Source organism: Coenobita brevimanus, chromosome 40, assembly GCF_032717465.1.
Source record: "Coenobita brevimanus isolate Jiangsu-jjx chromosome 40, ASM3271746v2, whole genome shotgun sequence".
Taxonomy (NCBI): Eukaryota; Metazoa; Arthropoda; class Malacostraca; order Decapoda; family Coenobitidae; genus Coenobita; species Coenobita brevimanus.
In genome coordinates this window covers 64513442-64538828 of record NC_136993.1, presented here as the reverse complement: position 1 = coordinate 64538828, position 25387 = coordinate 64513442, and the positions used below count along the sequence as shown (strand labels likewise).

The window sequence follows — 25387 nt, the reverse complement described above, 5'->3', positions numbered from 1 at the left end:
TCACTTTCAATCTGTGCTCTTTTACTCTCATTATCCTAAAGCCATATCATTTCATTTTCATTTATTTATGTTCCATTCTTTTAAAAACTTAAGTTTTCGTAACGTAACTTCCACAATCTCTGCTGTTGGCGTCGCGTAGAAACGAGAAAAATAATACGTACGCACTGCCTGCTTGTCAAGATACCACGATAATTATATCTATTAATCATGCATGTTTACCATGTATGTTTCTGCTTTCTAACTTTTTGCTGGCATAATTATGTGTTGTGTGCGTCATGTCACTGCTGCCTTGCATTTGTGTTCATTCAGTTTTAATTGTGCCATATGTAGATGATCCATTGTGACAAGTGGAAATGTTGGGTGGGAGAGAAATACAGGTTAGAGCTTGATTACTATATATTCTCTAACGTTTCGGGTTACAGAGACCCCAAACTAAACTCTGAAAATGGGTTCTGTGTAGCCTGAAACGTTAGAAAAAATAAACAATTCACGCTCTAGCATGTGTCTCTCTCCCATCCACCATTTCCATGTGCCTTATATGACCGTGTTTGGTTTCCTCAACTTGGCATATTGCGTCGTGCTCTATTTGCACCAAATTTTCCTATGTTCTCTTCATTGCATCGACTGTGCCTAAGTTCTCAGGCCGTAACCGTGGCTATTCTTATTTCTCATGGCACCAGTACTGCCTGCGTTCTCACTGATGCCTGAGTTCTGTCACTTCTGAATGCCTTAGTTGTATTTGTGTTCTGTCACTAGTAGTCTCACTATTTATACAAATATTCCTTTATCCTTTGTTGCGTCGGTAATGCCAGTGTTCTCTCTAAAAAAATAATGGGATTAACACCAGTTAACGGTCATTTATACACAATCGACTTTGGTTAGGGAACAATCTTCCAGCTAGAATTAAGCACGCGACATTCATATTTCATCCAGGTCCCCAGAGATTCGTCTTAGTAGGCAGGTACAACGGAGAAACAAAATTCGTGCAGAGTAGGACTGACCCTAACAAACTCTAAATCTTTAAAATGCAACCTGGCTGTGGCCGAGTCGGTCGGTAAGTTGTCTTCTGTCCCAGTGGACGCCGGTTGGAATTCCGGCTGGGGCAGAAAACAATATAAAAGAACTGAATTTCTTTAATGTAGATTGTACTAATCTACCACAAAACCTGTCGGTATGTTATAAAAACACCCCAGGAAATGCCAATACACAAGTCATGTAGGATTGGTAGCATAATTATATACAAAATGGACGATGGGTATCAGCGCCAAAGTGGTGACATGTGGAGGTGTATGGTATGTAACGGGACTACAGGGCCTTAGGGAACGAGCTGCTAAGCCAGTGCTCATGTCGGACACTGGGATTTGCAACCACTACACCACCGGGTTTCCGACTGCCTTACCTCTCGCTGTGCCATGCCAACCATACCAGTCCAGGATCCGTCTGGCAGCTCTGTCCCCCAGAGTCTGTCCTCCGGTGTGACGTATGTGAACCTGAAACACCATACTTTTCTTACAAACTCCATTATCCCTGCCACCTCGTTTTAATTTTGTTCTTGCTATATACACAATCTGGTTGAAAAACTCTCCTGGGTGGAAGGGTTAAGTAAAGGTATTTCCCTTCATTAATGCACTTAATCTGAGACGACCTCCTAAACTCAGAAAACTGGCATGGCGTGAGCAAAAAGTAAATCCACAAATAAACATACAAAATATATAAATAAACCGTAGCAAAAGTGTTAACTATTAAAATGAAATAAATTGCATACCCCAAGGAGGTCTTGCCTGTGTGTCATTGTACCCAGGTACTAAACCCCTTCATTCCCATGACGTATTTTATTCTTGCTGCCCCTAAAGTGACTAAATTAAGCTTTGGAGAACTTTAACCTGCTGGGACGTGAGAAAGTCCTAAGTATCTCCTTCCAGCTCTCCTGCATCTCCTCTCACCTCTCCCTCTCCTCTCAGTGGCTCATATTCTCGTCGTCTATGGAAGCTCCCTAAAACCTTTTCCTAAGCGGTTTATTTCCTCTATCACATTTTACTCTCCTGTTCTGTGGTACATAAGTCCTTCCAAATCGCCATAATCTGCATAAATAATGTAAAAAAAAAAATAACACTGACCAGCCATATCCAATAATAAATAGTTAAGGGCGAGGCGTAACGGAGCATCCTCAATAGACGAGAGTACGAACCAGTGTCTCCTCACTTCTTTCCTTAACACTTCTCCCATTTCCCTCTCCTCACTTCTGTTACTTGAAATCTGTTCTGTGCTGAGTAAATTCTTTGGACACAGCAAAAATACACGAGAAAATTACGTACGCTAAACTGAAGGGGTTAAAATTACCTAATAAGCTGATTCATAAGCACCTTGAGATAAACTGACCTCGTGAAGGGAACGGAGAGTGAGATACTGACGAGGAGTGTGTGTGTGAGTGAAGTGTGGGGGAGGGGGAGGAAGAGACATAGGAGGGGATGGAGATATGTGGTGGGAAAGTACATGAAGTAGGATACAGTGACTTGGAGAGAGGGCAACCTAATGGCGGAGGACAGGACGACATGGAGACGGTTCATTTGTGACCACCTCTTCCGGAATTAAGGTGTCTTTGTATACTGTAGAAAAAAGACGGATGGATGAATAGATAGAGAGATAGATTCAAAAAGATACACATAGGTGGATGGACAGACAGACACATATACGTGTAGACAGACAGACAGATAGATAAACGGCCAGGTAGATACAAAGGTAGACAGATATATAACAGACATACAGACATATATAGACTGATAGATAGTTTGACACAGATAGAAGGACATAGATAAATAGATAGAGAGATAGCTAAATATAGTTCCTACTCAACCTACTTAAAATTCATGGCTGAGGCTATACTTTCGAGGAGTGCATTTTCCGGACTAAGGACGATGACCCTCTTGCCGCCTGGCGCCTTGGGGTCATCAACCACCTTGGTGTTGAAGGTGGGAAGCGGCACGTTGGACACTACCAGATTTGGGCCCTCCGATAGCCTGCATAGACGGTGACTGGTAAATGGACTGATCGAGTGAGTGAGTAAGTGATGATTGGGTGATGCATTGGTTTCTGGACTCATTGATTGATTGATGCATTGGTTTCTGGACTCATTGATTGATTGATGCATTGGTTTCTTGACTCACTGATTGACGCATTGGTTTCTTGACTCACTGATTGATATATGGGTTGATTGACTGAGTAATGAATTGGTTGACTGACTTGTTAAATGAGTGATTGATACACTGGTTGAGACAAAGTGAGGTAGATAAAAAACATGGATAGATTTAAAGATAGGCTGATGGCTGTAAGACTTATACAGACATAATGAGAGAGAGAGAGAGAGAGAGAGAGAGAGAGAGAGAGAGAGAGAGAGAGAGAGAGAGAGAGAGAGAGAGAGAGAGAGAGAGAGAGAGAGAGAGAGAGAGAGAGAGAACAATCATATACAGGCTGGTCCATTTTGTACTCCCCCAACAAACTCAGCTGACGGATTTTTGTGTGCTGTGCTGATGACTCCTCCTGGTAAGGTGTGCAGCGCCATGAAATTCGCAATCAACCATAATCAAAAGATATAAAAATACTTGCATAATGGTTCGTAGAATAATTTAAGGAAAGCATAAAGAGATGCAAGATTGACGGTATAATTGGTTTGTTTTCAAATGACAAAGATTCATAGCCCCTTTTCAGTTTACGTGATGTGTAAGGGTTAGTCAGACTGTAGAGTAAATCTGATCAGCAACCAAGGAGACTCATTCCTGCCGCATAACTAAGACTCGTCGAATTTCAGTCAGCCACGACCTTACATTCAAGCAGTGAGAGTAGCCGAGTTCTTATGTATGAAAACAACCTGAAAAGTATCACTGACTAAGGGGCCTCACAACACTCGTGAATCCGCCAAATGAGTGGCAAGGAGGCGCAATATATGTACCATCCTACTGATATACCAAACAGTGCAATATGTTGACGATAAACACAGTGTTAATATTTTGATCTAGTTCTTCCTTACCGAGAGTATTTGTCCGGAAATACTGGTGTGGTGAATCTGCGAATGAACCCTCCTGAAGGGGTCCAAGAGGCCACCTTATGAGGCTCTCCTCCTGAAGGTCTATAGGGCATCTCTACAAACATTTGGCACCTTGAGAGCAAAATATGAAGTTATTATTTGTTAGGGCGAGGGTTAACTTTGAGCATAAGGACATTTGCAGTAAGTTCTCGCTGTGATCAGATAATCGCACCCTGAGAACAAAATAAGAAGCTACTCATTGTTGGGGTAAGCATTAACTTTGAAAACATGAGTATATTCATTGTGTTCTTCTTGTGGCCAGGCACTCATACCTTGAGAGCAAAAACTGAATTTACCGTTTGTTATGATAAGGATTAACGCTGAACACAGGGACATCATTAAGTTCTTGCTTTGCCCATGTGACTGAATTACGCTAAAGAGAGCATCCTAGAAGTGAAAGGCGACGTGATTGTTACCAGCCGCGATAGCGAAGCAAGCGTTGTTTTCAGTTTGTCTGCCTGTGTCTGTTTGTCTGATTATGTGTCTGTTATCACGATAACTTTGCAACCGCTCAAGATAACATTATAAACTTTTACAGGTACGTAGTAGGGGAAAAAATAGATCACGAATTCCAAGCTGGTGAAGGTAGGTCAAGGTCGGTGTGTTTGTTACCACGATAACTTGGCAGCGCTTAAGGTATCATCACAAAATTTTACAGGTGTGTAGTTGGAATGAAAATCTCCTATGAGTTCGAATTTGGTGAAATGGTACGTATCGGCTCGCAGCTGGTGTGATTACCTCCTTGGAGGGCCTCTAGTTATGTTACCTTTCATTTCTAAAAGCTTCTGCTAAGCTGAATGTAATCACGTAGTAGCGACAAAGATTAACATAACACACAGGTCGTTCGACTAAAGAGGTTTTTAAGTCATATAGGATAAACAGAAGAGGAATAAAAACATTCTTGCATAGAATAGACAGAACAAAAAAAAGGGAATTCGTAAATGAATGAAAATATGGATGTCTATTGAGCTTACGACACTATAGTATATTCCATAATACATAAAACGCAACGAAAAAGGTAGCTGAGATGTATATTACGTTAGGAATGTTTACATCGGCACTCGCAAAGTGACAGCATATTTCTTGATATGGTTAGGACAAAACATGTGTTCAAATAACCTGAGTGATGGTTTATCTGTGAGCTGGAGAAACATGGAGTTGGTGGTGGTGAGGAAGTTACGAAGGTGGTGGAGGTGATAGATCGGGAGACGAGTGAGGACGAGGAGCCTTGTTGACCATACCATCAGTCGGATTCTGTGTGACAACTCAGCGAAGGCGGTGAGGAACAGTGGGTCGTCACTCACCACCACCACCGTCATGTGTTTTGATACCAGTCTCATCTGCAGCAATAAAGTGGAAGGTAATCCTATTACTAAAAATTAAATAGGGTGAGAGTTATTTCGGAAAGACTTAAGCAACACACAGGAAAGATTTTTACTTCTTTCAAGATTCATTTCACTCTACAATAACACTGTAATTACTGTCATTTGGATTTCTGCCACCAATGTTAGTATTAGACAACTTTGCATAATATGTTAATGCACTTTGTTGCTCAGTTGCACTGTGGGAGAGACCTACTGACCTTGGCAATAATGCGAGATAGACCTACCTGGCGAGCCAAGTTGATCACTTGGGAGAGCTGTGCCTGGGTCACGTTGGTGTCCTGGTCGTCTCCAGCCACTTCGAACACACCCACACCCCAAGGTGCTGACACCTCACTTACACTGCGGAACTATATTAAAAGCCTAGTATGAATGGGGATATGAGTGTTGAAGACATATGAAAATTCTATACAGTACGTCCTGGAGACTAGGTGTCTCAAGTCTGTTGGTCGGCTCTTCTTTCTCTGTTGCATGGCTGCATCATTACTGGGCATTACTGGGCAGGATGTAAATTTATAATAAGCATTCTTCGCAAAATATGATAAAAGTGAATCAGATAGACCCATTTGACTTTCCCATGCACACGATATTATTTCCATGACATTCAGCAAAATACGCCTCTCCAACCACGCTCCACTTTCCTCTTGTTACGAACCTCTTATATGAAGACTGGATATCGTGTTAAAATTTGCAGTGAAGATAGATTACACAGTAAGAATCAACTATGAAGACTGAGTTGTAGGGAACAGCTGCTAAAGCACGTTGCTTAACTTATGAATTAATATCGATTGTAACGGCAAATCAACTTCATGTTCTTAAGTGAATACACCTTACTTCAAGGGAACTTACAAATCTTACACAAACTTTTTAATAATTACAGTACTCTTTTGTGATGCTATAACTTAGTCCAAGAAAGCGATTGAATACAGAGTCAGGTTAAAAGGACAGACAAGATTATAATAGCAAATACACTAATTAGATATTATGTGTACACGTTGCTACAATTACCTGAAATCTTACTCATGGTATCAATTGACGAATATGTATCGTCGGGAGGAGCCAAGTCAACAAAAACCCAACAGGCATTAAGGTTTAGAGGTGTAGCAGGTTGGTGGTATCCCCATCCCCCATCCACCAGTCTGTCAACAACCTGGTACTATCACGGGAATAAAGGACACCATGCACATGTAACACTCATCACTCCCTCAGACTCAACAGTTACCCGTGTAGTACCATTTAAGTGCCTCAGATATATATGCATCACTCCAGCAGCAATATTGCTGACTCTTCACTACGCCTGGAGAAAAACGGTCAAAGTCCTATCACAAACATACTAAACTGGATGTGCGTTCAAGGGGAAGAAGTTTTCATCGAAAATTTGTGTTTTAGTTTCACTATCACGACGTACAGAACGAAAACAAGCACGTACAGAAGCGATAGATAGATGCAAAAGCTTCAGCGCCCTGATATGTCACTGCCTACAGGTGCGAGGCGGAAACTTCAGGGCCATAACATGGGCCTTCGGTAAAGTAGCGTAAGTCTGACGGACCAAAACAGCTCATTTATGAATAACGCTAGTGAACTACCGACTTACAGGTTCACTCCAAATGATTCCTCTCACATCTAAAGAGTACAACAATTATTACCTTACTAGAGTTATTATTATATATGTATATATATTTATTTTATGATAAGAGCATAATGTATTCTAAAAGCACCATTCTCTCTAATATAGGTAAGTGATCAGAGCCATTTTAAGAAATTATTAGTGCCTCACTCTGTAGTATAATGCTAATTTCAGTAATTTACGAATTACCTGTTCATTTAGATGACACTCACCCTATAGTACAAAGCATTGCAGGAAGTGCTTCACAATCCCACAGCAAAAGCGCTACAGATGTGAGAGAGTGAAAAGATAATTTTTGCTGTTTATTAAGCGAAACCACGTAAAGTACAAGGCAGTGTCCCACATGCTCATACACTTACTCAAGGTCATGGCGGAGGTGCAGAGATGTTTGGCGTGTGTGTGTGTGTGTGTGTGTGTGTGTGTGTGTGTGTGTGTGTATGTGTGTGTGTGTGTTTTATTTTCCTTCATTTGGTAAGCAATATTCTTATGTGAGCGGCATATTACCGCTGTATTTCTGAGCTATTAACACGTCAGACATGTTGGGATACAAAATTTGCAAAATGGTAACACAAGGCAGTATGCATTAATGTGGCAACACCACCCGTCATCCAAGAGCCAAGGACATTTAATAAATAGAATCATTCGATAAGCGAAAAACAATGTGTTCCTCACTGGTTATATAAAATTTTAGGCTATTTTTGAGGGATTTAACTAATATAGAGTGAAAAAGGAAATCGCTTGTATTCTGACTAGGACTGATCAAAATTACCATACTAACCCTGGCTATTAACAAGTAATGCAACCCGGAATACAGCTAGTAGGTTTGGCCTTACCGATTAATTATTGTCAGAAACTGGAACTGATTCTTTTCCGCTGATAGGTAACTGGTACTACGTCAACATTTACTAGGCATGTGTGAATCACTTGGAACGAGAAGAGCAAATATACGGGAGATAAGGCGATATATTAAAGGATTGTGAGGATTGTGTTTTACCGTATTAAATACCGAATGTATGATTCTTTGATGGCCACGGTATGAAATGGGGTGCTTATTCGACACCAAAAATATTTAGTATATAACCTGGCCAACTCCTTGGTTGGTAATCGGTCATAATGAGGAAATCTTATTACTGTGTGTGTGTGTGTGTGTGTGTGTGTGTGTGTGTGTGTGTGTGTGTGTGTAGACAAAGAGAATAATTGACAGAGAGACAGATAGATAAATTTCCAAGTGACGCCGTCTGCGTATAAGGATGTAGAAAGCAATACTTACCGATGTAGTCCCAATGATAAGGGTGACAAAATCATTCCGCTCGGATGCAGCCTCCAGTACTGCATTCACCACTTCCACTCCTTTGTCAATCATGTCTGTTCCTGTATGCATTAGAATTCCATAACAATTATAGGCAAATTCAGTATGCTCATTAAATATGGCGGTATAGGTTCCAAAATAGTTTATATATTTAACTGAAGCCTCCGACTGGCATGGAAATAATCAAACAGAAGCTACGTGTGGATGTATATGGGAAGGAATGAAGGCTATGGAGTATGAAAATGCTAAGTGCAACTGAAGTATGGAAGCTTTCACTATGCACACTATTATCGGTTTCAGTGTTTTGTTTTGTTCATTTGTTTTTATCCACATCCATCCTAACGTTAAAAAAACTGAGGTCACGGTCATGATGACGTTCTTGATCTAACCATTTCTCTGCAGTTACATAATCCTCTATCATTCCTCTACTTCCAAACGATTTTATTAGTGATATTTACGGACTGCATGGTTAAATATATCATCCTGGGGATGTGGTTAGGTGTTTATTATTAAGGGAGAATTTACCCCATTATACACAGGATAAGAAGCTGATAAAGTTCTTACCTGGGTAAAATAGTGCTTCATTCACCACAAATGATACTGTGGCTGATGCGATTAAGAACAGCAGTGGCACCTTAGCCCTCATATCTCATGGAGTTGACTCTGAAATGATGAAATTATCTGAGCTAGACCAAGGCTTTTACTCGTATGTCAGTGGGGACAGGTGTCAAAGACGGAGACGTACAGAACTTCCTGCTCTCCATAAGCCAATAGCAGTGATTCTCTTGTACCACAGAAGGTTCAGATTACTGCTTGATGACTGGACGAAGGCCATAAGGAAGACACAGGATGTACTACTTTCCCAGATATACGGCCAACAGCCATCAAATGAACACCTAGGTCCTTAACTCTTGCTGGTGGGTGAACAGGGACAATGGGAAGTCGGGGATGCGTATTGAACGGTCCATATTTATCCCCATGCTAACCACCCTCATACACAAGTTCTGTTAATATTCTCCCCCAAAGTGATCTACCTTTTACACTTATAGGCTATTTTGCCATTTTTATGCAATAAGGGTGTCCAGAAATGTTAATATTTACCCCCCATAAGTAGTGAAATGGCGGGGGACAGGGCGACGTGGAGACGATTTGTTTGTGGCCACCCCTTGCGGGATTCAGGCGTCTGGCAATAGATAGATATATAGAAGCTCGTCCCAGTCCACCTGTATTCTGCACTTCATTTTGTTTTTTCTCTTTCAGCCCTTAACTACAGTCAGAATTTACTGTGTTCCCTCGAGGTAGGCAGAATACTGTACAGTATATTACGTTGATGCCTGCGTAAAGATGAGGTCATACAGTCTCTGTGAAGCACCTCTCTCTCTCTCTCTCTCTCTTATATAGATAGATAGATACCAGTAGATTAATATAGATAGATGGATAGATATAGACAGACAGATAGACAGAGAGATCACTTATAAAGAATATAGCTTTGGTGTGGGTAGTAGGTTACAAGTACGATTTCTAGGGGTTTGCACGATGAGTATAAGGGTGTCTGGTCCATTTTACTGCCCAGGATATTAGCTTTCCATCTATCGTGTTTTCTTTTTCCAACCGTATTAGTTCTTTTCTGCCCTTGCCCTTAAGTCTTTTCTGCCCTTGCCCTTAAGTCTTTTCTGCCCTTGCCCTTAAGTCTTTTCTGCCCTTGCCCTTAAGTCTTTTCTGCCTTCCCTTACGCCATAGAATTTTTTGTTTTTTATGTGAGGAAGAAGGAACCAAAGGCAACGAGCCCGCAAAACTGTTCCTTCCAAGAGAAAAACAAACTACAAGAGAGAGCCAAATTCAAGATCCATTCATTTCGAGATGCCTGGACACACTGCGTTTGAAAGACTGGAGATCATAGGAGGCAGGAAATACAGACAGAGGGAGACAGTTCCAGAGCTGACCTGTTGCATAAATGAAGGACTGGGAGTAACAGTTAACTCTTGCATTAGAGAGTTGGACAGAAAAGGGGTGAGAGTTTGCTGGTAGATGGGTGCTGCGTGCCCGTCGTAGAGGTGGAGGAATGCATGCAGACATTTCATTGGAACAGTGACCATTGAAGTAGCGATAGAAAAGTGAATAAAGATGCAACAGTGCGGCGAAGAGACAGAGGTTGAAGGGAGTCAGTAAGAGGGGGAGAATTAATGAGACGAAAAGCCTTTGACTCCACCCTATTGAGATGAGCTGTATGTGGGGAGCCTCCCCACACATGAGAGTTGTACTCCATGCAGGGGAGTATAAAACCCCTGTATAGAGTCAACAACTGTGCAGGGGTAAAGAAGGAACGGAGTCGGCTTAGCACACCCAATCTCTTGGAATTGTCTGCCAAATTTATATACTTTCCTGTAACAAACAGCCTCGAAAGAATTAAAGGGCCTGCTGCTGTTTGCTTTTTTTTGTACTCTTCTGTATTTTTTGTACTTCTTTGTACTGGACTTAATCAGGAAAATGTAGTCAAGGTATAACTAATTTAAATTATGATTTCCCGAAAGAAAAAGTGAAATCTTTCTTCTTAAGCAGTATGGTAAATACAGGATAAAATGATACTCATAATATATGTATTTTCATTTAGGTATTCAATAAATTAGAACAATGCAATTAAACTTTACAGATCAAAAATAAAGGTCAACATAAAAACACGGCGACAAACGTTTCTCTGCATCGGCAACTACTGTACTGGCCTAAGATATAACTATAAAAAATGATATGGAAAGGTGTATTTGACCTGACGGAACTGGACCAATCCCAAAACCTGAATGTACTGTATGCCAAGGTTGCATGATTTTCGATGAAACTTAACTATAAAGTACGGATGAATTTCCTTGGTTACTAGTCAGATTAACCCTCTGTCTGGCTATGCAAAGCCATCAACTTCTATTGACGGGTTTACGGATCAGTTCAGAACAAACGTATTATATTCTGATAATCTTATATTAGTGCTTGATTGTATACAGTAATGAAATGAAGAAGCTGACGTTAAAAGGGAATGGTGATGGCTTGAGTACGATGATGACAAGTTTTGAAGAGGGACGCCTTCATGTGGTGGCAACGATATAATCGGTTGGCTACACTACCAGGTTATGCAACTGTCCGTCAGATTCTTCCCTATCCCCGGAATGTAGGATGGTGGTCTACAGGAAGAAGCACCTAAAGCCTGCCGTCCACTGGGTTGACGTTTCAGACGAGCCTGATGTCACAACAGTAACACGATGACATTATTTGCATTTTGTCTTTTGCTGCCACTAGACGAACAAAAAGCACCAAGAGGACGCATACCTCAGCCTGCACTATAGTCTATTTGATTGACCTGTGCAACTGAGAAGTATGGGGCAAGTAGGGTGTGTTTGATACACGGCTGCTGATTGGCCGCCGATGATGTCACTGAAGTAAATGCAGGCATGTATTGTTGTGCAACATGCGGACGTAGGTGTACACCGTGGGTGGATATTATAGTGCAACATGCGGATGTGGGTGTACACCGTGGGTGGATGCAGTACAACATGCGGACGTGGGTGTACACCATGGGTGAATAATTTACTTCACACGCCACTCATCGTTTTGTGAAACATTATAATCAAGTTTAATTTTCTCTGATAACAGTAAACTTTTACAGCTAATTTTGAGCTGTTTAGCTTCGGAAATTATTCCATATTTAAATAGGCTGCTTATACTGCAGGCAATTAAATAATATAAATACATGTGTTAAAATAAGAAGAGCTGTAGATTCAAATCATCGGCGGCCAATCAGCAGGCGCGAATTAAACATTCAACTCGCCCCATACATCTCAGTTGCACAGGTCAATCAAATAGGGAATAGTACACTCTGATATAATGCTGTAATTTTCTTTCGTACCAAACAAATACTTTTAAGGTCTCACACAGTCAGTTAATTCTACGTCTTAGAGTGCCCCGCTTACACTTCATCAGAGGACGCATTTCTCCGCCAGTGCCAATTAAATTTGATTTATTCCTGCATCTGGATCCGGATCCACCACAAAATCTAACAAACTCTTCCTTGGTCCACTGCCCACCAGTCCATCCGATTACATTGAAATCCGATAACAACTTTTTGAGATCCTTACACAGATAAATAGATACGGGTGAGTGCATAACCTTTGTCCAATTTCGTTGGCGGGGTAATTAGTTCATCTGAGGAAATTGCCTGGTAGTGGGGTGAGTGAGTGACCACGTCTGTGAATAATATCGTATTCGTACAGGAAACTCATCATTATACAGATAAACGGAGGTGAGGTCAGAAGGCAGTGTTGTGGGTAATTGTGGTAAACAGATGCACAGTTGCCAGTATGGGGGTCCAGGACGTTACCGGGTCTGCGGGAGAGTAAGCTGCCTTCCTTCTGCCAGCGCATCACCCACCGCCGCGCTGTGTTGGAACTGCCAAGGTGAACGTCACATGGAATTAATGCCTCTCGAGTATGCAAGGTGCTCGATAGGAACGCTTTCATATGAACAGCTCAAGTGTCTGGTTACACTAATGTCCCTCACCCGCTCCCTATCCTCCAAGAGGAGGTTATGGGCTGCAAAGGGAAAGGGGGCCTCTGCAATCCATCAGGTTCACGATTCCGATGAACCGGGGGCTACTGCTACTACTACTACTACTACTACAACTACTACTACTAATTCTTATTCTTCTATTACTACTACTACTGCTAGTAGTAGCAGTAGTAATTGTTGTTGTTGCGGTGGTGGTAGTAATACAAGTAGTAGTAGTAATAGTAATAGTAGTAGTAGTAGTTTTGATCTTCACAATATAATTCCCCAATGGATGAAGGTGATTATTATTTAAAAAAAATAAGTAGTAGTAGTAGCAGTAGTAGTAGTAGTAGTAGTAGTAGTAGTAGTAGTAGCAGTAGTAGTAGTAGTAGTAGTAGTAGAAGTTGAAGCATTAGATGGCTAACACCGTTTCACATCGCTGCTTCACTAATACAGGTGTGTGGAATACTTCATGATTATACATGGTAGAAATCAATCATGACTACAGTTGGTGGCGATTCTTCATAAATAATACTTCCTTCAAGAATGTGATTGATCAAGGTCGACCATGAATAAAGCAGGAGGGGACGGGGAGAAGGAGATGAAGGATGATATGGAGGAAAGGAAAAGAGAGAGAAATGGGAGAGGGAGGGGGGTGAGTTAGAGGAAGAGTATCCAAGTGGCAAAGGACGGTGCGACATGGAGGCGATTTGTTTGTAGGGACTACTTATGCTATCAAGATTCTGTCGATAGATAGAGTTAGTATATTCTCACACAGATGTTACTGTATTTGGCTGTAAGATGTTGGTAGCTCAATGAGTGACGATAATTTAAGACAACGTTTATCATTTTATCTGAATCCGTTCAGTATAATCACATCTGTTTCATCTGTCATTTGCTCTCCAGACGATTTTCATTAACTCAGAGGAGACTTTACTACTTGAAGAGATTTATTCTCCATTGCGCTAATTCCGTCATTATAAAGGTTCTTCCCAAGAGACTTAAATTATATGAGGGCAACGAGAATATACATATAAAAATGACGTAATCGCAGCAAATGAATAAACATAGATAACAAGGATGTGAAAAAACAACGCTATCGGAGCATAAGGATGAAGCTGACATCAAGTACAGATAGCAAGGATATATAGAATGAGTACGTTATTCCAGCAAAAGGATGGAGCCCAAATAATTTCTGGAATATGCTACCTGGTTCCCGTCCTCTCAGCAATGGCCCTGAAGGACATCCCAGCCAGCCACAGCAACACATACGTCTCACGCTCCGCCATCCCGGTTTTCCTGCGAGAGCGATAGGTCTGCATCGCTTTGTCTGCTGGGAGGGAAATATTCGTTCTGATCTTACACATTTTAGAGAGTGTCCTTTAACACCGACAGTACGAGTACCTTTTTTGTTAAGGCTTCAAGCCCCACGATCACCACCACAATTTAATTCCTCCTACACGAGTATAGTAAAGGGCTGAAGTGAGTAGCTGGTATCGCTCCGGAAATCATTCGGAGAACATAGAGGGATGAGGAGTTGACTGAGCACTAGACATTGTGTGTTTGTGTGTGTGTGTGTGTGTGTGTGTGTGTGTGTGTGTGTGTGTGTGTGTGTGTGTGTGTGTGTGTGAATAAGATCAGTGCTCGACACTATAACCTACTTACTCTGACTTGACCTAAAATTACCATCACTCCAGTTTTAGTGCTGATGTGTAACAATGCATTAACAATAAAATATGATGCTAGCCAAGAAGAGGTGCTGTGGGAAGGATGTAAAGCTGCAGTATTTTCCTTTTCTGCCACAGAGCTGTGTGAAATAAGCTGTAAAAGGACGAAAATCTGGGTAAAGCTCGAATACAACAGTATAGCGTTTATTATGTAATCAGGGGTTGCTTGTGTCACCATTGTATAATTCCTGCAAAACTCATCGTCTCCAGAAGGGCTGAAAGTAGAACTCTGAAAATTTGCAATCACCACTGAACCGGTATGAGCATCAAAATTTCGCCATGGAATTAAAATTCCAACTACTGTTTAACCGCCATTCCACTTAAGATGTATAATTTTCCTGGACTACAAATTTAAAACTATGTTATATAACCGCTAATCCAGTGAAGTCTGAATGTTGTATGCCTCCTTATACACTCCTCTGAATAAGAAATAAATTCTCAGTAACTCTTGAACCTCTCACATTGCTCATTTGGCAATATATCTTAGTAAATGAAGCTGGCCATTAACCTCTGAATCCGAGACCCATTTTTCATTCTCTGCTTGCTATCTCCAGGCGATTATGTTAAGCAAAGGACATGTTTTTCTAACTAGACGCTTAGATAGTCTCATCCACCCTTTGACTACTAAAATTTTCCCTAAAGCTGAATAACAAGATGGTGAGAATAAACCACGGAAATTATGTCATCGGACTGGCGGGGAAGATTGCCCTGTTCTGCTTGAACTGCCCTATATTGGTCTGGATTGGTCTACTTGGTCGGGCTGCTTATAAAGGGCCTGAATGGACATGGAGTGTTCTGAATGATTTTACTTGGTTCTGAAAGACGTATACTGGACGTAATGTAGTTGGTCCTGAAAGTACTGAATCTTACCTGGCTCTGAATGACTAAAATTGATCGTAATTCAGTTGTTCCCACAAGTCCCTGATTTAACGAGTAACTAGCTCTGAACGACTTAATCTGGCAGTATTGCAGTTGGCACGGAAAGTACTTGATCTTGATTAGCTCTCAACGGCATGAAGTGATCGTAATGTTGTTGGCCTATAAGTCACTGAGTTCTGTATTCGGTCACTAGGGTTAGGTTCGATTAGACGGTCGTGAACCTATGAAACCTGTATCGAATGGACCTATTTGGATCTAATTGTGCTTAATTGGACCAAATCAGCCCTGAACAAACTTAAGCGCTATGACCTTGCCCGGCTGGACATTAAGCAATGAAGAGGTTAATTGGCTCATATGTATTCTTAATCAGGGTTGCACAACTTAATTGCTTCTAAAGCCACATCACTAGGGTTACTTGTAAGCGACGGCCGCCAGATTTATGAGGATTTTTTTTTTTTGCACACACACACACACACACACACACACACACACACACACACACACACACACACACACACACACACACACACACACACACACACACACACACACACACACACACACACACACACACACACACAAACACAAACACACACACACACACACACGACATTACTTTTCCAATAGATTCTCACCCCCCTCCTACCACCCATCTCCCAGTTAACAACCGTGGGTTTAGTGGGTTAAGATGGTCTAATTGCTAGTGGTCCACAAGGCTGTAGGGGAGGAGGATGGTTTACATTGGTTGCTGATCTGCTAAGCCAGGATTCCCAGTGCTTGAATGGCCATGGAAGGGAGTGGCTTATTCTGTTAAGCAAACATTGGTATATTATTTTGTCAATTTTCTCTGGCCCTCTGGACCCTACTACCTCAGCCCACCTTGCTGTGGGAAAACAGGATGATGATGATGATGCTCTTTTTTTTTTTTTTTTTTGCTTTAACTCGTTCACTAAGAGATTTATTTTTTCTTCTGTTCGCGCTATCTTTATGAAACTTAGCTGTGGTTAGTAGAGAATGTTCGAATAGAAGAACTTAGATAAAGTCATCTTTAACCCCTTCACTACAAGAGATCTCCATTATGCTAAATGCGATCGTTCGATGGTGGCTTAATTAAAATTAAAAGCACGTCTTCTGACGTAGGGGATATAAATGAATATACTGAGTCCACTAGTGTCGGGATCTACATTGTATATGGTGCCGGGGAGAGAGAGAGAGAGAGAGAGAGAGAGATGCTTCTTGTGCTTGCACTGATATAACTGAGATGGTCCGTTACCCGGGTGTATAAACACCTCTCACCTCCTTCCCTATCCCCCGAAAGGAAGATGGTGGATTAAAGGAAAGGGAATTCATCCTGCAGTCCATTGGGTTCACGCTCAGATGAGCCTGGGTTACAACTGCAACTACATTCGAGATGGGACAATGAAAGCTTTGGATGATGAACAGATGGAAAGGTTATCGGTCGTGGTTTAGGGAGTCTGCCATTATGGGGTCTACAGTGAAATGATACTGTCATTATGGTTGCTTTTGTCTTGAGTTATGGGGTCTGCCATAATGAGGTTTAGAATTATGGTGTATGTCATTATGGATTCTAGAATTATGGTGTGCAATTATGGGGTCTGCCGTTATGAGGTCTAGAATTTTGGGGTATGGTGTGTGACATTATGGGGTGTAAAAGTATGGTGTCTGCCATTTGAGAATCTAGAGTTATGGTCCACCATTGTGGGATCTGCCATTTGGGGATCTAGAGTAATGGTCTACCATTATGGGGTCTTTCATTTGGGGGTCTAGCATTATGGGGTCGAGTTATGTAGGTTTGGTCTTTAGTCTCAAACGATTATATTTTACTTTAAAAAGGATTAAGAACTCATCATTAATACATCTTATGCTATGGAGTATATTTCTGAGTTATGTCTGGGGTTGAGGAAGTATATCTGTGGTTATGGGGTTTTGTTTGTGATTATGAGGGTATTTGTGGGGTTATGGGGTTTGATCTGAGGTTGTGGGGGATATGTTGAGGGGTTATGGATTATGTCGTAAGGCTACCAGGTTATAATAGTGGTTATGGAATTTTGAAGTGATAGGGCATTGAGGTTATATCTGGAGGTAAAGAAGTTACAGGCATTTAAGGGCACTTGCGAGCATTTAGAAAGCACTGGCGGACATTTAAGGGCAGTTAGCGACGGCTGACGCGCTACTGCAGACATTTAAGGAGCACTGTCTATTTACAGGTTTTTACAAAGCAATAGCGGGCATTTGCACAGCATTTACGGTCACTTACGGTTATAGTGCTACGTCTCGGGGTGTGGATTAAGATTAGGGTCGTGGTTTTATGTCTTTGGTTATGCTGTCTGTTCGAATTGTGGCTAAACGACCTTATTTTCCCTTAAATAATAAGAACAATTTTACTAATAATTTTTAAAACAATGACACCTTTCATATTACAGTCCTATTACCTCTAGATTATTTTGTTAATCTCCGAAAGGATTTAAAATGCTTTTTAAACCATGATAAAACAAATCCATTTTTCTATAAAATTCTAGCTACACCAAAATTATTTTTGGAAGAAAAAAATTTATTGCTAATGGGCTTAGCCACAACTCATTAAGCCCTTTAGAGAGATGATGTAGTTCTTTAACTGCAGCATCCACTTTGTTTTACTTATCTAATGCCATCTCGTATGGAGAGTTCATTGAAGTTTATATCAAAATCCCCTGGTTCAAAAATAAAATCTTAAGGTAAAAAATATCGTCTGGCGTTTGCAAGTTTAATCTACTGATGACAAGTTCGGGTTGAAAGGGATAAATCCTTCTAATGCAGTCGTGTCACTCTGTATATTCAACCCACAACAAGACGATTATATTTAGTCCAAGATTCAAGAACCTCTACTGCTATGGAATTTTAAAAAAATCTTATATTCATTAGTCACTGTTAATGTTTATATTCGTGAAATCCTAACCAATCTTCTTTCGCCGCTTATCTGTATGTGAAATTATTGTACTGAACTTATCATAAGCCTTTTACACATCATTTGTACGGTTGATGTTGCTCAAATCCTGCATTTTCCCCCCTTTCTGGCGTTTGGAAAGCTGCAGATGTAGAAGTGTAATTCAGTGTGATCTGTGTTCTTCAGACATATTTGCTTATATCCTAATCTTAGGCAGGGGAAGAGTGGCAAATGTAGCTTTGTTCCCAACAGCCAAAACATTTAGTTCCCCCATCTCTCAGATATGTACAGGTCTTTCAAGTCCGTCCCTCATCATTTTTAATTTTTTTAAAGCCATGTGCGTTATCATTTCCGAGCTCGAATATTGCTCACACTTGTGTAGTGGATGTAGAACAGTTGCACTAAACAACTGGACAGTGTTCAGAACAAAGCTATAAGAATAAATAATACCCCATCAATTACAAATGAACTACCTCCCCTACAGGTAAAAAAGAATATTGCTTCACTTGCATTATTGTACAAATACTTTGAAGGCAAATGCTCACATGAAGTTACATCCATTGTGCCACCTCTCCACCCCTTCACCCGTGCCACACGGGTATCCAGTAGTGCTCATGGGATGACCGTCACACAGTCATATTGCAGAACCTCTGCCTGTCATAATTTATTTATTCCCAAAACTGCTATTCTTTAGAACTTGCTTCCCAAGACTAGTTTTCCCCTGAACTTCAACACAGCAGTTCAAGAGTCAACTGTTACAGATTTTTTCTTACAATGGGGGACACCTGTAATATGGTGTAGGGATTTTTTTATAATAGTTTTTCTTCCTCTGTTCATCTTCTGCAAAACAAAAACTATTTATAAACTGGAAAACAATCAGAGAGAGCATACCTCCATCAATGCCATTGCCATTAAAAAGGATCCAGATCCAGATCCGCCCCCAAATTTAACCAATTCTTTCTTGGTCCATGGCCCACCTTTCCACAAAATTTCATTGAAAATCATTGAAAACTTTTGGAGATATTGTGCGGGATACTCAGGATCCGGATCCGCCCGAAAATTTAATTATTTCTTTCTTGGCTCATGGCCCACCCATCCACAAAATTTCATCCAAATCCGTTCATAACATTTTTAGTAAAGTTGCTAACAGACGGACAGACAAACAAACAAACGCAGGAAATAACATAACCCCCTATGCGGAGGTAAATAAAAGCTCAGACACTTTATGCTCAATCAGTTTCATTCCTTTCTTGGACTCTCGCTGTCTTTCAATAGTATTTGTTTCATTATCCTTGTTTAAATAGGACTACCTCTGTTACAGTGGACTCCACACTTTTGAAGTGTGTTTTGCCTATCACTCCTTTAAGGAGGCCATGGAATATTCGTCTGACAACAAATTTTTCCCACTTTGTCCATTTCGATAAACGTGTTATTTGGAAACTTCAGCCATTCACATGAACAGAAGTTAGGAAGAGTATTCCTCACATTGTCTTTCAGTGGGAAACCCAGTCTTTCAAACAGAAATTAACCCTGGACCTCAAAGTAAAAAGATCTATAATTTGGTCGATTCCTGTTATAATTTCTTGTGCACAAAGCGATTTTACAGGGTTAATACTGTTTTCTTGTAATATAGATGACACCGTCAGCCGCACCAGCACCACACTAACACCGTCAGTAACACCATCACCACACTAACATCGTCAGCCACACCAGCACCACACTAACACCGTCAGCCACACCAGCACCACATTAACACCGTCAGCCACACCAGCACCACACTAACACCGTCAGCCACACCAGCACCACACTAACACCGTCAGCCACACCAGCACCACACTAACACCGTCAGCCACACTAGCACCACACCATCACCGTCACCCACACCACCACCACACTAACACCTTCAGCCACGGCAGCACGGCGCCTCACTTCCCAGACTTACCAGCAGAGAGGCGATGGTCAGCCAAAGGTGTGTGAGGCAGTCACCCGTGCAGGGTACGATGCCTAGACCTTGTGGGTCGGCCAGATCGATCCCTGGCTTATATTACTTAGTGGACCCTCTCTCTTCAGACCCACACTTTCGTACAGTAAATCACTTGTTGGCTGAGATAGTCTATGTGTGGGAAGGGACATGACCAAAAGTGTGTCACGCCTTTTGCCAACTTGATAGTGGACAGATTGACTTACTTTGATAGGTTTATGTGGGGAATATCTATATGGGAAGAATATGTACAGTTGTTTACGTTTGGAGTGAAGGCAAAAGTATGTAGCGAAAATGATGTTAATGGTTTGTTTTGTCCATTGTGCTGGGCTTTTCTTGTTTTTTGATTATGGACAATACCTCATCCCATTTTCATTTGTAAAATAAATGTTCCAATTGACAAAAACGACTATGGCATTCTTCAAATTATACAGCAAAGCAGGATGCATTTCTTTCTTAATATTCTGATATGAAATAGGAGAGTGGTTCTTATATAACGTACACAATACTTTAACAAATTTTTTTGTCCATGGAAAGAAATAGGTTAGGGGTATTATTTTCACATATTCGTTTCCCATATGCCGTGAGGGAAGATTAGTAGTGACGATCGTTGGTGAATCTGTCATGACAACATTTTAGTATATCTAAATCCTCCAAACCCCTTCCACCAGATGACGCCATACTTTATTCATTAGTTATATTATCAGATTATCTTATTTAACTTTGGAAGGATCTGACGACTGAGGTTCGTGAATGCAGAGACTTTCAAACCCTATCAAACTAAGAAGTGTTCCGTAAATTGGAGGAAATCGTCTTGTGCGTAGCCCAAACGAATGAGAAAGACGTCATCCTCCTGAAATCTGCAAATCCTTATGTGTGTGTGTGTGTGTGTGTGTGTGTGTGTGTGTGTGTGTGTGTGTGTGTGTGTGTGTGTAATTTGTGCTACGATTTAATGATATTATTCAGATTGACGGAAGATCATTAACAGTAAAGAGATTAAATACAGTCTTCATTAAAATCTTCACTACGAAGGATTCTGACAGCAGTAGAATGAAATGAAGAGGTTTTCGTGCTGAAGACAGTAATGCAACCTAACATTTATATATATTTAAGAATTAAATAAATAAAAAGAAAGTATAAGATATTGCACACGGAGAGTTAAAATGTGGGTAAATATCATGAAGACTGAATACTCACAAAAAATGTGTAGAAGGAAACAATGATATAAGGACATTGTGTGTTATAAGAAAACATGGAGGTTTAGAACAGTATAAAAATAGGCTCTGAATAAATTAGCTTAAGATTGCACTGAGTACTGAAAAATAAGGCAAGACCTAGAAATGTTCCCCGCCTTTGTGCCGCACCAAGTCTATACTATTATTCTTGCTCCCTTCAGTTGTTTTAGTCTGTTAAGTGTTAACTTTTCGATCTTCAGGCGTTAGGAAGAATCCCTTCTTGACCCTTTCAACACGAAATATCTTTACTTGGCAGGTTATTCTAGTCTGGATGTAGTTTTAATAAAGAATGAAAAAAATAAAATACTAGAGGCACCCCCAAAGGAGTAATTACACCAGCCGCGAGCCGATACATATCTAGTGCGGCGCGGAATATGACCTTGGCCTTGATCTGTATTCACCAATTTCGAACTCGTACGAGATTTTCATCCCTAGTACACACCTGCAAAAGTTTGTGATGATATTATTATTGGCTGAGAAGTTATCGTGGTATCAACACAGACCTTCACCTACAGTACTTCCACCAATCTCGAACTCGTAGGAAATTTTCATCCCTACTACACACGTGTAAGATTTTGTAAAGATATGTCGAGCGGTTGCGAAGTTAAGGTGCTAACAGACACCCAGACACACAAACAGACAGACAAAATGAAAACATTATTCGTAAGAGATTTTCATCTCTACTGCACACCTGGAAAATTTTGTGATGATATGAGTTGTTGCGAATTTATTGTGCTAAGAGACACACAGACACACAGACAAGATGAAAACAATATTCGTAGGAGATTTTCATCCCTACTATACACCTGTAAAATTTTCTGATGATATCTTAAGCGGTTGCAAAGTTATCGTGGTAACAGACACATAGACCTTGACCTACTTTCACCAATTTCGAACTCGTGTTTGCTATTTTTTCCTTACCATTGGCCTGTAATATTTTGTGATGATACCTTGAGCCTTTGCGAAGTTATCTTGCAAACAGACACACAGACACGTACACATACAAACCGAGAACAACACCAGCATCGCTATCCCGGCTGGAAAAAATGTATTCATCGAGTTGAATAGGAAGTTCCTAGCAGTTACGGCTTGTTTCAGTTCTTTCACAAGCTTCTATATAATAATAATAAATATAATAATAATAATAATAATGTCATAAGAACAACAACAAACAACAATAGCAACACACGCCTACCAGTTGATGAAAGGAACGAGCATATGACTGCACGATAATTTTGCGAGTTGTTTTTTAAAAGTAACTCAGTCACAAAATCTGGTCCAGATCGGATCAGAACTGAATGAGCTTCTCCTGTGACTCTGACTTTTGACATTTCACTGTGACCCTGACTTTTGAATCATTGTTTTCAAAACCAAGCAACTTTATTATTGCTCTAAACCCTTCCAAGAATTCGATGCAGATTGGTTAAAAACTGCTTGGAAGTTGCAACGGCCGTAGTCTTAAACTGTGGGCAAGTGTTCACCTTGTCCTACCTTTATCTTTTGGTAATCTTAACAAAAGAAAGGGAGTGCATCCCCCTACGAACGGGAGAGGGTTATCGCAGCGTACTATTGGAATTCGGGGGCAGTCTCATATCACCCATTCGCATGTCCCTTCGTCATACTATAGTAGCCTTCTGCAATTAAAACTATGTAGAATCTGATGGACCGTATGGTATGTGTGAGGGGAATTGTAATTTGATGATAAAAATATCTTGTAAGGAAATAATCTTTTAATATTTTTTTTTCGTTTAAAAAACTTCACCACCTTCGGAGATGGTTAATTTACGGCGAGACGATAACAAAGTACCGTATCCACTTCCATTTTTTAATTCTGTATTTCTGCCAAGCTGTTTATCAGATATGGTGCATGAATAAGAATATAATTAAAATCTGGCGGCGGAACTGCCAGGGTCGTATGCCGCCGGATTTGGTGCATGATACTTTAATAACTAGTTAGTGCACGAAATGATTCCTACAATAAAGAATGACCGAGAATTACCTAGACAGACGAATCGTGCATAGTCAATTAGTGTAAATTACGGTTTCACGTACTGTATGCGCTCAATAAACTTTTACAAGTTCGCACCATTTCTTTTGCCTTAGCAATAGGTTTTCCTGGTGTGTTTTGGTGTGGTTTGAACGAATTCGATTATTATTTTCAGTTCTCTTCAATGGTTTTGAAATTACCCCCTCCCTCCCCCTCAAGGGTCTTTCGGGACTGGTGGGATTTCGGAGTTTTGGTTTGGGAAAAATGGCAAAAACAAGTAATTGAGGAAGAAATATTGTCAAAATCATTAAAGTCGCTTCAGTATACACCAGAAAACATGTTACCATAACCCACATTCAGTCCATTGAACCTAACGACCAAACCTAACCTAACCTGGAGTATACCAAACATGAGTCCTTACCTAACATAACCTGCAGGTGCAACATAAATGTTAACCAGAAAAGTGAAAAAAAAACTTGGATCCTTACCCAACCTAAGTTGCAGGTACCATAATGAATATTAACCTGGAAAAAACATTTACATAATTCTTACCCACCTGCAGGTGCAAATGTTTAATGTACTAACCTCATTGGTGCAACAGCTCACAGATTGAACGATCAGGTAGAAAGATCCACCTCTTACTTGTCTTGTAATGGTCATAGTACCACAAATGACTGTCCTCTCTCTTTGAAGACAGGCCAGCCTTAATAGTTCTCACAACAGGTGTCCCTGTCAAGGCTTAATTAATATGAATAGGGTTCTCAATGGCGCTATGTTGAAAGAGTTAATATGATTGGTCGTGATAAAAAAAAAGAAAAAAAAAGTCGTCAATCAAAGATGGCTGTGATATACTTCACAGTTACTAGTTGATACATTGTCAGTATAAATGCCAGTATAGAGGATATTGGAGGTTGGTGTGCAAAATTATCTCCACTAGAAAAACATAAATCTCTTGAACGAAACTCATGCACCGTTTATATAGGTAAGAATCATTCGAGTCTCGGCAATAAACATCAGAACATAATATCAGCATACGAGAAGAAAATGTTATGAGCTTATACAGTTATACCACACGTTCTATAATCTGATGGCCACACATATGTTTCTGCACTATTTTTTTGCTTTAATTCAACTGACTGCAGTAAATGCATGATGTCTTGCTGGTTTTGACTTAAAGGTCGACATTGTTTAATAAAACTATATTAAATATTGCCTGTCATTAAGATTTTTACTCAAAAACTCTGTTTTCAAGTAATCTTCTTAACGTTTCCTCATCTCCGCTACTTGGAACGTCTAGATCGATATGACCAGCCAAGGCATACTCGTAGGATGATAAAGGGGTTAACAGCCCCTAACATTAAGAGATTATATTGTATGTGAATTTTAGAAACTCATACACGGTTGTTTAAATTTTAAAATTATAATTATTAAGACAATATTTAAGCTTCAAAATTTTGATATTTTATTTTGTTTATTTTTTAATTCATGATATTACATACCATTACTTTTCTTGATATTACCTGCCTCTTCTTTTTTTGATAGGTTGCCCACTGCCCAGTTCCACCACACATACAGGTTATCATAGCACTAAGGTGCAAGGCAAGTGGCAGTCATCAAATGAATGTCGCAGACTTTTTTGACATTTCACAAATATATGTGAGTCGTTGTCTGGCCAGAGTTGCAAAGGCCATAGCGCGGAGGAGCC

At 40.4% G+C, this 25387-nt stretch overlaps 1 protein-coding gene across 1 annotated transcript in view; it reads right to left on the bottom strand.

Moving 5' to 3' along the window:
• LOC145397169 (uncharacterized) overlaps nt 1-14218 on the bottom strand; it is a 34438-nt gene extending 20220 nt beyond the window's left edge. Inside the window, exons 1-9 of the mRNA XM_080270365.1 lie at nt 14139-14218; nt 12763-12830; nt 8361-8461; nt 5691-5813; nt 5318-5421; nt 4025-4153; nt 2859-3017; nt 1400-1490; nt 1002-1097 (exon numbers count right to left, since the gene is read on the bottom strand). Of these exons, the coding sequence (XP_080126491.1) occupies nt 1002-1097; nt 1400-1490; nt 2859-3017; nt 4025-4153; nt 5318-5421; nt 5691-5813; nt 8361-8461; nt 12763-12830; nt 14139-14218 (951 nt within the window). The remainder of the gene's footprint in view (nt 1-1001; nt 1098-1399; nt 1491-2858; nt 3018-4024; nt 4154-5317; nt 5422-5690; nt 5814-8360; nt 8462-12762; nt 12831-14138) is intronic.
• Between the last annotated feature and the right edge of the window lie 11169 nt (nt 14219-25387).